This window comes from Pristis pectinata, chromosome 3 (assembly GCF_009764475.1).
Source record: "Pristis pectinata isolate sPriPec2 chromosome 3, sPriPec2.1.pri, whole genome shotgun sequence".
NCBI classification, from domain to species: Eukaryota; Metazoa; Chordata; class Chondrichthyes; order Rhinopristiformes; family Pristidae; genus Pristis; species Pristis pectinata.
In genome coordinates, this window is record NC_067407.1 from 51,824,373 (window position 1) to 51,842,190 (window position 17,818).

General features: G+C 40.6%; 1 protein-coding gene across 1 annotated transcript in view; it reads left to right on the plus strand.

Annotated features, from left to right (window-relative positions):
- Positions 1-13,014: 13,014 nt before the first annotated feature.
- zbtb41 (zinc finger and BTB domain containing 41) overlaps positions 13,015-17,818 on the plus strand; it is a 30,459-nt gene continuing 25,655 nt past the window's right edge. The window contains exons 1-4 of the mRNA XM_052011024.1: positions 13,015-13,088; positions 13,750-13,992; positions 15,747-17,042; positions 17,591-17,787. Of these exons, the coding sequence (XP_051866984.1) occupies positions 15,926-17,042; positions 17,591-17,787 (1,314 nt within the window). The 5' untranslated portion in view covers positions 13,015-13,088; positions 13,750-13,992; positions 15,747-15,925. The remainder of the gene's footprint in view (positions 13,089-13,749; positions 13,993-15,746; positions 17,043-17,590; positions 17,788-17,818) is intronic.

The following is a 17,818-nucleotide window of genomic DNA, read 5'->3' on the forward strand; positions in this document are numbered from 1 at the left end:
CTTTGTCGCCACTTTTATGGGACAATGTACCTGTACCCTGAAGTCCCTCTGTTCTACAACACTTGCCAGGGTACTACCATATACTGTGTAAGTCCTGCCCTGGTTTAACTGACCAAAATGCAACACTTTGCACTTGTCCAAGTTAAATTCCATCTGCCATTCCTCTGCCCACTTCCCCAGTTCATCTCGATTCTGTTGTAATTTTACATAACCTTCTTCACCGTCCACCACACCGCCAATTTTGGTGTCATCCGCAAATTTGCTATGTTAACAACAATGTCATCCAAATCTTTAATATAGATGACAAACAACAGTGAACCCAGCACTGTTTCCTGTGGCACACCACTGGTCATATAACCCCTCATCTGTGGCTAAGCTAATTTTGTATCCAATTGGCTAGCTCACCCTGGATCCCATGTGATCTAACCTTCCAGACTAGCCTACCATGTGGAACCTTGTCAAAGGACTTTTAAAGTCCATGCAAACAATGTCTACTGCACTACTTTCATCAATCCTCTTCGTCACCACCTCAAAAAACTCAAATTCGTGAGACATGATTTCCCACACAGAATGCCATGTTGACTGTTCCTAATCAGTCCTTGCCTTTCCAAATGCTGCTAGATCCTGTCTCTCAGAATCCCCTTCAGTATCTTTCCCACCACTGATGTCAAGCTCACCGGCCTGCAGTTCCCTGGCTTGTCCTTGCAGTCCTGCTTAAATAAAGGCACAACATTAGCCACCTTCCAGTCCTCTGGTACCTCACCCATGGCTAAAGATGATGCAAATATCTCTGCCAAGGCCGCTGCAATTTCTTCCTTAGCTTCTCACAATGTCCTAGGATATATTTGCCTTCAATACAATAATCCCAAGCAAGCTTGTCACCAAACTCCGAGACCTAGGACTCAACACCTCCCTCTGTAACCGGATCCTTGACTTTCTAACCAGCAGACCGCAATCAGTGAGGATAGGCAGCAATACCTCCGGCATGATTATTCTCAACACTGGTGCCCCACAAGGCTGCGTCCTCAGCCCTCTACTCTACTCCCTATACACTCATGACTGTGTGGCCAGATTCTGCTCTAACTCCATCTACAAGTATGTAGATGATACCACCGTTGTAGGCCATATCTCAAACAGCGATGAGTCGGAGTACAGGAAGGAGACAGAGAGCTTAGTGGAATGGTGTCATGACAACAACCTTTCCCTCAATGTCAACAAAACAAAAGAGCTGGTCATTGACTTCAGGAAAGAGGGCAGTGTACATACACCTGTCTACATCAATGGTGCTGAAGTCGAGAGGGTTGAGAGCTTCAAGTTCCTGGGAGTGAACATCACCAACAGCCTGTCCTGGTCAAATCACGTAGATGCCACGGCCAAGAAAGCTCACCAGCGCCTCTACTTCCTCAGGAGGCTAAAGAAATACAGTTTGTCCCCCCTGACTCTCACCAACTTTTACTGATGCACCCATTGAAAGCATCCTATCTGGATAATATCATGGCTTGGTACGGCAAGAAACTGCACAGAGTTGTGGACACAGCCCAGCGCATCACGGACACCACCCTCCCCTCCTTGGACTCTGTCTTTACCTCTCGCTGTCTTGGTGAAGCAGCCAGCATAATCAAAGACCCCACCCACCCGGGTCATTCTCTCTTCTCTCCTCTTCCATCAGGTAGAAGGTACAGGAGCCTGAGGGCATGTACCACCAGACTTAAGGACAGCTTCTACCCCACTGTGATAAGACTATTGAACGGTTCCCTTATACAATGAGACAGACTATGACCTCACGATCTACCTTGTTGTGACCTTGCACCTTATTGCACCGCACTTTCTCTGTAGCTGTGACACTTTACTGTGTACTGTTATTGTTTTTACCTGCACTATATCAATGGACTTTGTACTAACTGAATGTAACTGTTCTGTGTAATGAATTGACCTGTACGATCGGTATGCAAGACAAGTTTTTCACTGTACCTCTGTACGAGTGACAATAATAAACCAATAGAAATACCAGGGATTTATCCACCTTAATATGCCTTAACACCACCAGCACCTCCTCTTTTCTAATGTGGATATTTTCCAACACATCACTATTCGTTTCCCTTAATTCCTTAGCCTCCAGGACCTCCTCCATGGTAAACACAGATGTGAAACTTTCATTTAACACCTCACCCATCTCCTGTGGCTCCACACATAGAATACCACATTAATCCTTAATGGGACCTGTTCTCTCTCCAATTACCCTTTGCTCTTAATATACTTAGAGAATATGTTAGGATTCTCCATTACCTCATAGAAACCTTTAGAATGTTGAAAGGACTGGACAGAGTAGATGTGGTTAAGCTGTTTCCCCTGGTGGGTGAGTCCAGGACTAGGGGGCACAATCTTACAATTAGAGGGTACCGGTTTAAAACGGAGATGAGGAGAAATTTCTTTAGCCAGAGGGTAGTGAATTTATGGAATTCTTTGCTATGTACAGCTGTGGAGGCCCAATCATTGGGGGCATTTGAGGAGGAGATTGATAGGTATCTAATTAGTCAAGGTATCAAGGGATATGAGGATAAGGCCGGAAATTGGGGCTAGACAGGAATAGTATTAATTTAGCTCATGGAGCAGACTCGATGGGCCGAATGGCCTATTTCTGCTCCTTTGTCTTGTGATCTTGTTATCTTATCCACCAAAGTTATCTCATGTCCTGTTTTTGCCCTCCTGATTCCCCTCTTAAGTGTACTCTTAAATCTGTGATGCTCCTCAAGGATTCACTTGGTCCCAGCTGCCTATACCTGACATACACCACCTTCTTCTTCCTGACCAGTGCCTCAATAATGCTCGTCAACCAGGGTTCCCTAATCCTTCTAGCCTTGCCCTGCACTATGGCAGGAACAAGCTGTATTGAAGGTATAATGAAATAAAATACTAATTTTTTGCACACCTTCCAAAAATGACTTTACAAATCCACAATGAACCATAAAATATCCACAATATAGAAACAGGTTGCTTGGCCCAATAAGTCCATGCCATGCAAAACAAAATAGTGCCTGTTGCTTCTGATGTTACCATCTTTGTGTTGGTTGTGAATTTACATGATGCCAATATGAGCCTCTGTTAACTGCATTGTTCAGTAGTTGTTCACAGGTAGCCAAAACCCAGCAGAGATATCACTAGTTTAAGCTAGTAGGCACTACTTAAAGCTAGTTGACACCTCCTAAAACATCAGAATTGAAGCAGCAAGTAGCAGAGTTGTAGAAATCATTCTCATCTGGAAAACATGATATGTTATGGGTCCAGACAGTAGGAGCAATGGTTTGCACAATCATGTTTTGTGTGGTCGTTTGGTTTTTGTAGTATATGTTATGCAGTGTTTGTTAGTGAAATAGAAACAGAAAATGCTGGAAACGCTCAGAAGGTCAGGCAGCATCTACGAAAGAGAAGCTGTTATGGTTTCAGGTCTGGGACCCTTCGTCAGAATTGGGATAGAGAGAAAACCAAGTCAGAATCAGAATCAGGTTTACTATCACTGACTTGTGTGTTGTGAAATTTGTTGTTTTGCAGCAGCAGTACAGTGCAAAGACATAAAAATTACTACAAATTGCAAAATAAATAAATAGTGCAAAAAAAAAGGAATAACGATGTAGTGTTCATAGATTCATTGACCATTCAGAAATCTGATGGCGGAGGAGAAGCTGTTCCTAAATCACTGAGTGTGGGTCTTTAGGCTCCTGTACCTCCTTCCCAATGGTAGTAATGGGAAGAGGGCATGTCCCAGATGGTGAGGGTCCTCAGTGATGGATGCCACCTTCTTAAGTTACCATCTCTTGAAGATGTCCTCTCTGGTGGGGAGGGTTGTGCCCGTGATGGAGCTGGCTAAGTCTACAACCCTTCACAGCTTCTTGCAATCCTGTGCATTGGAGCCTTCATACCAAGCTGTGATGCAACCAGTCAGAATGCTCTCCACCATACATCCACAGAAATTTGCAAGAGTCTTTGGTGACATACCAAATCTCCTCAAACTCCTAATGAAGTAAAGCCACTAATGTGCCTTCTTCGTGACTGCATCAATGTGTTGGGCCCAGGGCAGATCCTCCAAGATGTTGACGCCCAGGAACTTGAAGCTGCTCACCCTTTCCACCGCTGATCCCTCAATGAAGACTGGTAGGTATTCTCTCAACTTCCCAGTTCTTAAGTCCACAATCAATTCCTTGGTCTTACTGATGTTGAGTCCAAGGTTGTTATTGCAACATCATTCAACCAGCTGAACAATCTCACTCCTGTATGCCTCCTCGTCACGAAATGAGATTTTACCAAACAACAGTGGTGTCATCTGCGAATTTGTAGATGGCGTTCGAGCTGTGCTTAGCCACAGTCATGAATGAAGAGAGAGTAGAGCAGTGGATTAAGCACGCATCCTTGAGGTGCACCTGTGTTGTCAGCGAGGAGGAGGACTGATTGTCAGTGATTACTGAGCAAGTCAGTTTTCAGTACCAGAGAAGATGAGGGAGAGATGGTTGGACGGATATTAATAGAAATTTTGGATCTAAGGTGAATATCTCTGATATAAAGGGAGCATCTCTGATTGGGAGAGTCCAAATAGGTTGATGGAGGCAGTTAAAATACCAGTTACAAGCACATTATACTCCTTTGTGCAATGTATTGTTAATAACAAGCCAGATTCTACAGATAGAAAAAGAAAACCTGAGTCAAAATGATGACAGGTTTATTTGTGAGTGAAAATGGATTGTGTCTGCTGAGACACAACATACAAATTGCTAGAGAAAGGGAGGAAAAATGTACCCAACGAGGCCTTCATCCTGATGGCTACCTTTGTGCATGCCTGCATTATGCTGGGTATGGATCCGGGGTACACAAACACCAAGCATTACTACATGCTGAGGTTCTATCTGCTACCATTCCTATTGTTGTGAAGGATGGGCTTGGCCATATCACAGTAGAACACTGCAATCAGTTGGACCATTCTGTTCTTCTTCAAAATGTCTGAGAAGAAAAATGCTGGTTGGTCAATTGGCTCCTGTAAAATATCCCTAATGTAGGTGGCTGCTGGGAGGATCAGGTGGTGTTAATGGCCATGCGTAGAAAAATAGGTCACAGGGGAAACATGTTGGTTGACAGGATTGCCCTGAGACCTGGCCTAGACTCAAGAAAATACAAAAATACGGCGATGGGTAGAACACATATATATGGTATGCAACTGTAACTCTGAGCCTCATATACCAAGAAAGTATTTTGTTTTTTTTCTTTATCTGTATCATGTTACTTGATTTTAGTTTGATCAGTGGAACATTATAATTAGTTTCATTGTCCCTGAACCAACAGAGAGAACATGCCACGAATAAATTATTCAGCCTCAACTCCTTTGCTTTCTCACTCATTTTGTCCAGGGTCCTGGAGACAAGTTTATTTTATCCAAGAGCCCTATAAATATTATTGTTTTTATTTATGCCAGTAGATGCTAATAAGATGATAAATAATACTTGAAGAACTTAACCACCGATTAAATAAAGTGTAGCTGACATGATGATACGTTGTTGCTCTATCATGCGGAAGCTGGTGGAGGCTACTGTGATCCACAGAATACATCTGTGCTAAATGTCTGCAGCTCAAGGAACTTTGCTTAGAGTTGATGAACTCAGTCCTGACTTTGATCCTGATATCGAGGCTCCAATGCACAGGATTGCAAAAGGTTGTAGACTCAGCTTGCTCCATCATGGGCACAACCCTCCCCACCATCGAGGACATCTTCAAGAGGTGGTGCCTCAAGAAGGCAGCATCCATCATTAAGGACCCTAAACACCCGGGACATGCCCTCTTCTCATTACTACCATCAGGGAGGAGGTACAGGAGCCTGAAGTTCCACACTCAGCAATTCAGGAACAGCTTCTTCCCCTCTGCCATCAGATTTCTGAATGGTCCATGAACCCATGAACACTACGTTATTGTTCCTTTTTTTTTGCACTATTTATTTCATAATTTATAGTTTTTTTATGTCTTTGCACTATACTGCTGCCACAATGCATTCTACAATGCATCAAGGAGAAAGTCATCCAGATACTTTGTTCCAGGGAACAGTCACTTTCTTTAGATTGGGTACTATAGATTTGATCAGTGTACAGGAGAATGTGGCTATAAGTGAAACAGGTGTGGGGATTCAGAGAATTGTTTTGGAGAAGTGTTAGCTCTTACCCTTGTCCAAAAGACACAACATTCTTACAACTGGTGTGGGCATAAGCAGATACTTCAGAAAAGAAGACCAAACTGACCACCATGGTACTGAATGCTATTTAAACTGGGGAACTAAAAAGGAATGTATTAATGGTAGACCACACTATAATGAGAGGGATGGACACTAGTCTTACAGTAGTGACTATGAGCCATGAAGGTTGTGGCACCAGGGTTAAGAACATCTTCTCAGAGCTGGAGAAGAACTTGAAGTGGAAGGGGAAAGATCCAGTTGTTGTGCTCCACATAAGAACCAACAACATAGCTGAGGGAGTATGGGTAGCTACAATCTAAATTCGAAAGCAGAATCACTAAAGTCTCTGGATTACTACTGGAGTCGCATGCAAATTGACATAGGATCAATAAGATCAGAGATTTGAATGCGTGGCTCAAAGATCTGTGTGAGAGAAATAGGTTTCAGTTCACGAGGCAATGGCAGCTGTCCTAGGGAAAGAGGGAGATGTTCCAAGCATCCAGCCAAATCAAATAAGGCTTTAAACTAAATAATTATGGGGAATAGTTCAGGTGAAAGGAATTCAGAAAGTTAAAGAGAATGGATAAGGTGATAATGTGGGGTAATGATATGAATGATGATGAGCAGAATCTAACAAGGGCAAACAAACAAACAAGAAAAGCAAGACACTGCAGATGGAAATATTTAAAATTTAAAAAAAAAGACTGCCATCCAGGCAGCATTTGTGAATGGAGATACAGAATTTACAGTTCAGGTCTATCTTCTTTCATCAAAACTAAGAAAAGTTAGAAATAAAACATGTTTTAAGTTACCAAGAAGGGAGAGAGTGGAGAGGAAAGTCGATGAGTGTCAGCAAGGTAACCGAAATAAACAGAAACAAGAAAAAAAACAGAAACATTGTGACATTTATTCCATGCATGTCATGTTGAAGTTCTTGTCTGTTTCCACTTCCAAAGGGATTTGTCTTTTCCTAATAGCATCTGAATAATAGTAGAAAATCAGGGGACAGTTTGTAGGAATGAATTCACAACAGGAAGGATGCTAAAAGTAAGGGTAGATCTTTATTTAAACCAAGAAATATTATATTAATTATCACCTTTTAAATTGATCAGGATGAATGTCATATTATTAATAAGTTAAAGCAGGTGAAATGAAACAAATGATTGATAGATACCAAATAAAGCACAATGCTTACATATGTATTCTCTGCACAGCATTTATGTTGAAGTGAAATGTTTGTGGAGTACGTAAACAAAAAAATGCTCAATAATTAGCACAGAGATTCTTCCCTTGATTATTGATAGGATTACTCAATAAATCAAGAAAAAGACAAACTAAATCTAAAGTATTTCCTAGTAGTAAAATTACTTGGATTTGTGACCTCCAAATATTGCTGGAAAATGAAACAGCTGAGTGAAGCTTTTCAAGGTTTTCAAATCCATTTTATTAATTTTCAACATCTTTCATGCCCACTAAGTTACGTAAGAATGAAATGCCAATTATGCTAATTGTTTGAAGTTTAATTTTGTAAAAGAAATTCTTAAACTGAAATATGGAAATTACAAAAAAATTTCAACTGTGAAAATATAAATGCGTTGGGACTATAAGATTATATTAGTAAAGAAAGTAAATTTCTTATTAAAATGCAACTTTTTTGTGCTAAAATCTCATTGATTGTTCTCAACCAGTATATTATTTTGCATAGTACTCTGTTGACACTGCACAGCCACTGGAGTGAGAACATCGCTCTCTAATGGCAATATATTCAAATGCAATTGTTTGGAACAATGATTCAAATATGTTCACCATCAATGATTTCACTTTGTTAAGATACTTTAATTAAACTTTCTTTTCCTTTTCCAAATGTGTGCAAGGCTACTTAACTGCAGCAATATAAACCACTTTTGTACAATACTACTTCAAATTTATAATGAGACATGTAGAGATTGTATTTAAAAATGAGAAAAGATGGTCAACTGCTGACATTCAAGTAAACTGGTTAATGTTTATGTCAAAAACATATACAGGATTGTTGTGTCGGTCTGTTGAATTTCAGATAGAAATTTTAAATTTTGTCTCCTTTACTTTCTTGTTCAATTTTGTCATTAATAACATTGAGTCTGGGTCTTATTGAAGGCTGGTAATTTTATAGTCAAAGTCTTCAAATCTAAATAAATTAAAATTTAATCCAGAGATCTTCTATTTTATAAAATTTCCTTTCTCTGAGGAAGGTTTTATATTTGGGATTGATTACTCTAAACCTGAAAAAGACCATATGCTCACTCTTCTTTTAAACCAATGAACAACCTTGTTCTCATATGATCCCAGAACTTACTACTGACTTACTTTGTGCTGGCTGCCAAATTGAGGAATTTCCTCTATATTGAGGAAATGATTCAAACTAACTATTTAAAACTCTCTTTCTCAAACCTTCTAGACATCATCCATCTTCTGGACCTTGTTTCTTCTGCTCCTCTTCTAATCATTCCAAATATTTTTAGCAAACAGGATTGAGGATGTTAATGGACCACTGTGGTTCCCATGCACTCTTTTAATTGCCAGTAAAATCTTGACCATTTTAAAATGCCCCTTTAATTTTCTTTGCATCATCTATCTACCTTGGCAATCTTTCACCGCCGCATCCTTTGCATGGAGCATTAACAGGTTGGATGCCACTGACATGTTCTGACCTGGATGGAAAAGTGCCCATTTTCTTGTATAAGTGTGCATTAGGAGAGCGGCACTGAAGGTAGACATAGAACAAGTAACAATAGGTTGCAAAGTTAGAGATGCCTAAAAGCTAGTGAAAATTCTACATGCAGGGAATGTCAGTCTGCACCAATTTATAAAGACAGGTTTGAATATTTCATGAGCACAATGTGCTGCCTATGCCACTAGTAAATGCAGCCAAATATACATTGGTATTGGTTTATTATTGTCACCTGTACCAAAGTACAGTGAAAAACTTGTCTTGCATACCGATCATACAGGTCAATTCATTACACAGTGCAGTTACATTGGATTAGTACAGAATGCATTGATGTAGTACAGGTAAAAACAATAGCAGTACAGAGTAAAGTGTCACAGCTACAGAGAAAGTGCAGTGCAGTAAGGTGCAAGGTCACAACAAGGTAGATCGTAAGGTCATAGTCCATCTCATCGTATAAGGGAACCGTTCAATAGTCTTATCGCAGTGGGGTAGAAGCTGTCCTTAAATCTGGTGGTACGTGCCCTCAGGCTCCTGTATTTTACATGTGCAGCCTCATTCCGTAGAAAATCACCCTCAGTTCCTGATAACAAAAACATTTTAGAGGAACCTTTTATGCTGTGTGATCATAGTTTATTTTGCAACTTCATCAGCAAAACTCACAGTTCTCTTTAATGCACAGAAAACACCCATTGGGGTGTCAGGCTTAAGAGAAAATACATAGTTCTTTCTTTGCTTGGAAGACTGCAAATTACTTCATAGTCAATGAAAAGAGTTTTTAAGAGTTTGTAATCAGCAGCCAATTTACACACAGCAAATCCTACAAAGAGCAATGTAATATAATCTGATTATCTTTTTAAGGAAGAACTTTTTTTCCAGTTGAGGAACAAATATTGGCCAGACTTAGATGTAGATTTAAGCCATTAGAAACATAACAATAGTGAATTCTACTTTCTGAAATTAAACTCTTTAATTGTAAAGAATAAAGGGAATACTCCATAATGTTTGCAGTGTTCCTGATTCTCCTCCACAATCACCAGTAACTGGATGTAGCTAACTCCCCTTTCACTCCTGGTAGTGTCATGCCAGATGGTAAGAGTGATTTCCATGAGGGCTTTCAATCAAGATAATGGAGCTTTAATCAGTATCATTGGCGGTCCCTCTGAAAACCATCACCAGATTCTACACGTATGCCGTCAACACAGGGATCTACTCACCATTACTTCTTTTGATCTCTTTAACATTTTCTAAATTATTATGCAGATTATCTGATGCAGTATAAAAAGAAAACAATTTTTTCACTTAATATTGGAAAGACCATAGCTATTGTCTTCAATTCTTATCATAAGCTCTGTTTCCAAACCACTAATTTCATCACTCTCCCTGGCAACTGATTGAAATCGAATCAGACTGCTTTGACTTGAGATGAACTTTGGACCATATGACTGATATTTTACGAAGACCATCCATTTGCATTTCCTGATTCCATCCCTGCCTCACCTCATCTTCTCATAATACTCTCAGCAACTTGACTATTCCATTGCTGCCTCGATTGGCCTCTAATACTCTACCTTCCGCAAACTTGAGATAAACCTTTGCAATGCTAACTTGTATCAGGTCTTGTTCACTCATTATTTACTCATTTTCCCCAAATTAAACAATGCCTCTGTTTTAAAGTACTCATCCTTGTTTCTTCCCCTCTTCAGAATCTCCAGCCCTCCAACCTTCTGAGATATTTGTGTTCTTCCAATTCCAGTCTCTTAATCACCTCTGAATTAAACTGTTCCACCACACTGTCAGTTAACAAGGCCTAAACTCTCAAATCCCCATCTAACCTCTCTGACTTTCTCTTCTCCCTTAGGAGAACCCATTAACCACACTCCTTTGACCCAGTCTTTGCATGTTCTGCCATCCTCATTACATGGCTCTGTCAAATTTTGTTTGGTTACACTCCTTGGATTCAACTTGTGTCATTTTGCTATGCCAATTTGAACTACACAAGTACAAGTCATTCTCGTTTTTGAATTCAAAACTGGCTGCTTTATCAGATAATTTGGCCGCAAATTCCACAAGTGTGAAGTGGGTACAGAGAGAGTAGAACAGCAAGTTCTGGGAAATTCACACTACTCCATTGTACTAGCCACTAAGAAACATGTTTGCAGTGCCTCAGGAACCTTATTCTTTGTCTGCATAATGTCCAGATTGTCCATTAAAGCACTCATTTGCAGATGCATTGCAATGGGATTTACTTGCCTGTGTACTACTGAATCTGTATTATATTTTTACTTATTTCTTTTGAGTGAAACAAATTATTTCCCTTTGTTTGCTTTTAACTACAGTGAAACTCTGATAATCTGGCACATTTGGGATTTAGGTGCTGCTGCTCTGGCAGATTTTCTGGACGTTTGGATGTTATTCCTAATAATCCCCCACTTTTGTTTTAAGATTTCAGTGAACCCAGTAAATTCAAAGGAAGTGTGGGATTCAGGGCCTCAGTGAGTTTAAAAAGAGCACAGGAACCAGGGTCTGGTGAGTTTTAAAGGGACTGTGGGAATGGAGGTCCCCAGGAGATGAAAGGGGATGGAGGAACAGGGAACCCAGTGAATTAAAAGGGAGCTTAGCAAACATCATCCAGTGAGTCAGGTGCCAAACCATCAGGATTTCCAGATGCATATTATTGAAGTTTTACTCTATTGTGCAGTCTATTCATGTTCATACTTTGTTACCAATATGATGTAAATGTGACATTTAGAGGCTCCAGTTTTATGCCGAATAAATACATTACTCATCCAGTGTTGTACATTTTGAATATTTTGTTTGTAAATTCTTTGGATTAAGACCTTCTGTATGCAGGCCTGCCTCTGGAATTCATGTTACATTTTTACATATTAAATATTAAAGTTTATTGATATATTGTACCTTATAATTCATAACAGGATTGTATTTTCAAATGAAGTAGATATGTAATTTTATCAATCACTTTACGCTGCAAAACAATTGGTTTAAATATAACAACAAATCCAGAACCGGCCCTTCAAGTCTGTTCAATGACCGATCGGATTGTAGCCTCAACTCAATACTTCCATCAACCCGTAGTTGTTTATCAAAGACCTATCCCGATCTGTCTTATGTTTACTTTTTTTTTGCAGAAGATTTCTCATTTCCAAAGTGATTGTACTATCTGTTGCTCTGCTAGCTAGTGCCTCAAATGTTATAGAACGTATGTGAGAACATCTGTGTGAGTATATTGTGTGTGCGCGCACTTGTGCACGTTTAGATCAAATAATTATATTACCTTAATATACAGCTAAATAACTATAAACATCGCAATAGGATGTTCTTTAAGTTAGTCAAACAACTCAATACCGGATAAAGACAAATAATTCCCAATAAACGAAATTGCGAAGAGCCAGCAAATCAGGGAGCGTGTATGCTGTCCCCCCAAAACCTTGCCATTGCTCACCTATAATCTGTTAAATCTCCAACAATCTTTCAGCTCTCCCCTCGTCGGGCCGTTGAACGTTCCTAGCACTCAGGAAATGTTTTTTTAACCAGTATGATTTTGGGCTTTCAACGTCTAACTTCCAGCTACCTTGACTCTTGCTTCCAGTGAGTTGGACACCTCAGAGAGACGACGGGGCAATGACAGACCTTTGGAGGGTGCAGCGAACACCACCTCCAAAGGGTTCGTGGGAAGTCGCTTTGGCCACCAGTCAAGGTGTTTCCAGCGGGGAGGCGCGACTCGCTGTGCTGCAGAGACCCTAAAAGAACAACACAGCTACAATGTAACCAGACTCAAACTCAAGTGGTCGTGGAAGAGGACTGACTAACCAGGTCCTGGCGGCGGGAACCAGGGTTTAAACCATAGGAGCCATGTGCACTCACTCGGGAGGAATCCTAGACTCAACTCAACTCACCTCGAGAGCCACATGTGTTCCCCTTAGCATTAACTTCCCCTTGGCATTGACTTCGCCGCGCCGGCACTACCAATACCAACGTGAAAGACTGTCTCAAGGAGCGGCGGAAAACACGCCAGGGCTCACCGAGTCCCCTCCTCGGCGGCTGGTTCCCGGCACTCCCACAATGCAACGCGCGCCGGGCCGGCCAAGTGGCCGGCCCGCCACCGCGCATGCGCGGGCGCCCGGCGGTACTTGTGGTCCGGGAACGGAAACAAAGGTTTGAAAGTAGAAGGGGAGCGCGAGCATCGGGCCCGGGATTCGGGACCGTTGGGATCAGCCAATGGCAGCGATGCACGCAGCCGGCCGGCGGGAGGGAGATGGAACGCGGCGGCGGCCGTTGGCGAAGGGAGAGGCGGCGCGTCCCGGCATCGGGAGACGGGCCCCGGTCTGGGCCGGGACCCGGGGTTAGGCTCAGGCTCAGGCACGGGCTTGGGGTTGACCGCCATCGAGTGCAATGAGATCGATGGTTTCGGGAGGTGAAACCCCACCTCGCCGACCGGTCCGGTTCCGAGTTGTGCGCCGGTTCTTCACAAGCCCGGCCTGTGCCAGCCCAGGACCTCCTTCAGTCTGCTGGGTTCACCTGGGTGATGTGGCTCAAGAGGCTGGAAATCACAGCTGGTGTCCCCTCCTCACGCCCGTACATCCTCCACCCCAGTTGCCCAGTACAAGATCAATGATTTTTTTGATATTAACTGCTAGAAATAAGGGGGCTCCGTCAGAGACAGGGGATTAGCAAAGGTATCATTTTTGTCAGTAGAAGGCTGACGTATTTTCTGTTAGGGTGAAGAGGGTGGGGAGTTTGAAAACAGAGCTGGGATCCGCTGTCTCACTGAGTTAGCAAACCGCTTTTAACTTCTCCTGCCTTGTTTTGAATCCAGCCCAAGCTGATAGGATGAAACTTCTTGGTCTCTGGTGACGGAAATGAAAGTGGGAGCTCATACTCCAGTTTCTACAGTTTGAGAGCATCAAAACCTTCCATTTATACTGTGCTTTTAATGTAACAAAACATCCCATGGTGCTTCACTGGAATGTTGACAAGCTGAGCCATATCAAAGTCAAAATTGAGTTTATTGTCATATGCACAAGTTACTTGCAGCAGCATCACAGGCACATTGCATCAAGTAAGTTTATCATTGCACCTGTGCATACATATACTGTATATACAGACAGGTTAAGATACGAATTTTAGGTGACTAAAATCTTTGTCAAGAAGGTAAGCTTCGGAGGTTACTTAACGACAAAAATAGAGGCATAAATTTTAAGAGAGGAATTCTAGAGATTAGAGTCTTGACAAATGAAGAAATATTAAAACTGGGGATAGATCAAGGGGCTAGATTTAAACAAAGGTGATTGGTTAGGAAACAGTGCTCTGCTGATCTACTGCAGCAAAAGATCCCATGCTACTTTGTAGGAGTGTTATCATTTCAATTTCAACCTACAAAGACTGAATCATTGAAATAAGTCACTTTCATTGCCAGGAGCTACTGCTTTGTTGATATCGAGATAAGGGCATTTTGTTGTATATGCAGTGCCTGAGCTTGGACTACGTGATGTTGACATTATCACAAATTCTTCTCCCTTGCACTGCTTATTTCTGAGTTCAAAGAAAATGGAGATTTAAATAATACTGAATGGCATGTTTCTGGGTTAACACCTCTTATGGATTAGAAAAATATTTTTGGCATTCTAATTTTGTCTTGTAATCTACCAGTCTCCTTTGAAATAATTCAACTACAGGGGCACCCAGAGTTACGAATGACCTGATTTGGGGAAACCCAGCTTTATGCAAATTCTCCCCTATGTTTTAAAGCATTTTTCAAACTGATAATAATGTTTCATGGTTTTCATTAATTACTGGATGCTATATATTCTATTAGTTTAATTTTAATTATGGGTAACATTCAGGTGATTATTCAGTAAAATGAAAGAAAGTGTATGTGTGGCTGAACACTCCGTGCAATGATATGGTCTGATCAATCCTTGTGCCAGGAGTCTCTAATTTACAGGTCCTCCCCAGGTTACGGCAGGATTCTATTTCTGCAAACTGTTCATAACCCGAACCAAATTCCCACACAACAAATATCCCTGCAGTAGCCGGCAGATCCATCCGTTGGGCGTTCGTAAGCTGGGGAGGACATGTATCGGCTTATCAAAGGACCAGCAATTGCAGCATTGTAGTGAAGTAATTAATACAGAGATGCTGCTATTATTGCTTATGACAATGGAACAAAGGTAGAGCAAGGAAAATTAAGTCTTTAAGATGCCTTGGGTAAAGTATCAAAAGGCTCCACATGGACCCTTTAATTACCTCGTTACTGACTTTGCAGAATTTATCCCTTGTTTTTCTTTGTGTGAAAATTCTTAAGGTCAAAGGATGCACCATGAGCAGCCAGTTTCTGTTTGCAAATGTGGAAATGGCTGCTGTGCACTGGATAAAGCCATTAGATGCATATTGGACACTGGGCAATTATTTATGGCACAGAAAGGAGGTTACTTGGTCCCAGTTCACACTGTCTCCCAGCAGAGCTGTCCAGTCAGTCTCATCTCCCCTCTTTTTTCCTGTTGCCCTGCAACTTATCTTCTCTCACGTGGCTAATAGCTCCCTTTTATTATTCTTTTTCCATTTGCCTACATTTACAATAGCCAGTCAATCTGCCAGCACACCTTTGGGACATGGGTACACAAATGAGTTCAATTACTAGGTAACAAATTATCAACTGGCGTTATTATTTTGTGCAGTACTCTGGAAATTTGACATTAAATGCCAACTGGGCATATTTAAAAAAAATTGACCAGTATTCAGTGTGGCCTTTTAGATAAGTAAAGCTAAATCATGTTGTAACTTTTTGCATCACATATTTGAATGATCTTGCAGGCCTGATGAATGTTGCAACCATCCTGAGAAGATTGTGTGGTATGAGGTCATCTGATACCAATGAAAATTACAAGGAGATTTTATGTTGAGACTGTGTACTTGTTCCACAATGATGGTCCACTGTGAAACAGCAGACTGAGAAGAGCTGGTATTCATCCACAGCAATTTTAATAAACACCATGTCTCAGAATATTGACAGTTCTTATAAAACTGGGTCAAATTTATCCGGAGCACAGTGCAAAGATGTTTTTTTGGATTTACAGACAACAAAATTTGAAAATCTATACTATGGTCCAAGATCAATTCAAAGCATTTCAAATATTTCAGACAATCTTGATGTTCCTTTAGGACAATCATCACCAATTATACATCTGAGATCACTGCTGCATAACAAGAATCTATTGAAATATATGAATGATGATCGACTCAAGCAGTCACCTTTCTGTGATTTAGTTATCATGGTAGAAGGGAAGCAATTTTGTGCCCATAAGGTGGTTGTTGCTGTAGGTAGCAGTTATTTCCATGCTTGTTTAAGTAAAAACCCAAACATGGATTGTATTCAATTGGACCATGTAAGTTATTATGTTTTCCATCATTTGTTAGAATTTTTATACACCTCTGAATTCTTTATTCAGGAAAGTGAAATCCCTTCAATTTTGGAAGCTGCTCAGTTTCTAGACATTATCGATGCAGTTAAATTGTTGACCAGTAATGAAAATGTGTCCAGGTCAACCCAAACAGAACTGTTAACGGAAAACAACCAGTGTTTGGAAGAAAAGGATCCCCTTGAAACAACTGCCAAGCTACAGCATAGCAATGTATGTACCTTCTGCAATAAAACTTTCTGTTATAAAAAATCTTTAGAAAACCACATAACTAAAGCTCATAATGCTAGCTCCCTGGTACAGGAAGAACGTTCTGATGCAACAAAAATGGAACTTAGTAGAAGGAGGTGGTCAATGCGAACACGCAAATGTCCAGCAAAGTTTGAGAGTAAAAGTGTTGATAACACGGATATCTCTGAAGATGAATGTTCTAGTAAAAATAGTAGTGACTCTGAGAATAACAATGATGCCCATGAAAGTGTAGAAAGTGAAGACGAAATGGAAGAAGTTGAAGCAAAGCTTGAAGAAATTGAAAGAGAGGAAGAAATTCAAAGGAATGATGAGAATGACTCTCTGGATGCAGATGAAATTGAGCAAAATATTCCCAAGGAATTACCTCCGGTCATTTTACAGACTGGGAGCAAGAAAACACTCCAGTGCCCAAAATGTGATAAAAGTTTTGACCGAATAGGTTGGTAAGATTAATAATGCTTGTTTGTTGGGAGAGTGGTTGTCCTTTGTTCCCAATTAATAGAATGTGACTACTATAGAAACAAAATTGGTATTTAAAATTACTTTGAATTTGACCTAACAGAGCAATCTTGGTTTTAATTATCATATGTAAATATTTGTACAGTGACAGAATCTAACATCTGATATGTATTTTTATCAAAACTTAATTCCATTTCATCATGTGACATATAAGTGTATCTAATCATTACTAGAATACAAATGTGTTTTTGCTTCATGTCCCATTCCCTGGTTGTGAAGCTAGGCAAGCCTCTTTAAATACTGCTTCGGGCTTGCAGACCAATTCTTGCTCTTCTTCTTTTATTAAAATGAAGAAGTACTTGAATCCCCCTTTGAAGCAGATGGGTGATTGAAAGTTAGTGGCTGTGGGGCTTATTTTAAGTGAATCTCTTCTGTGTAATGTTGGATACTATTGTGCACAGCTGCCATAATTTAGAAGTTGACCAAAAACTTAATGTACCTTAATTTTGTGTCCTTGGATTTTTACAGGAAAATATGAATGCCACACACGTGTGCATACAGGGGAAAAACCTTTTGAATGTGATATTTGTAATCAGCGTTACTCCACCAAATCCAACTTAACTGCTCATAGGAAGAAGCATAACGCACAAGCTTCTTTTCAAAGAAAGGAGCAAAAGTGCCCATTCTGCAACAAGCTGCATGCGAGCAAAAAAAACATTAGCAAAGCACGTGAAGCGGTATGTGTAAACTATTGCT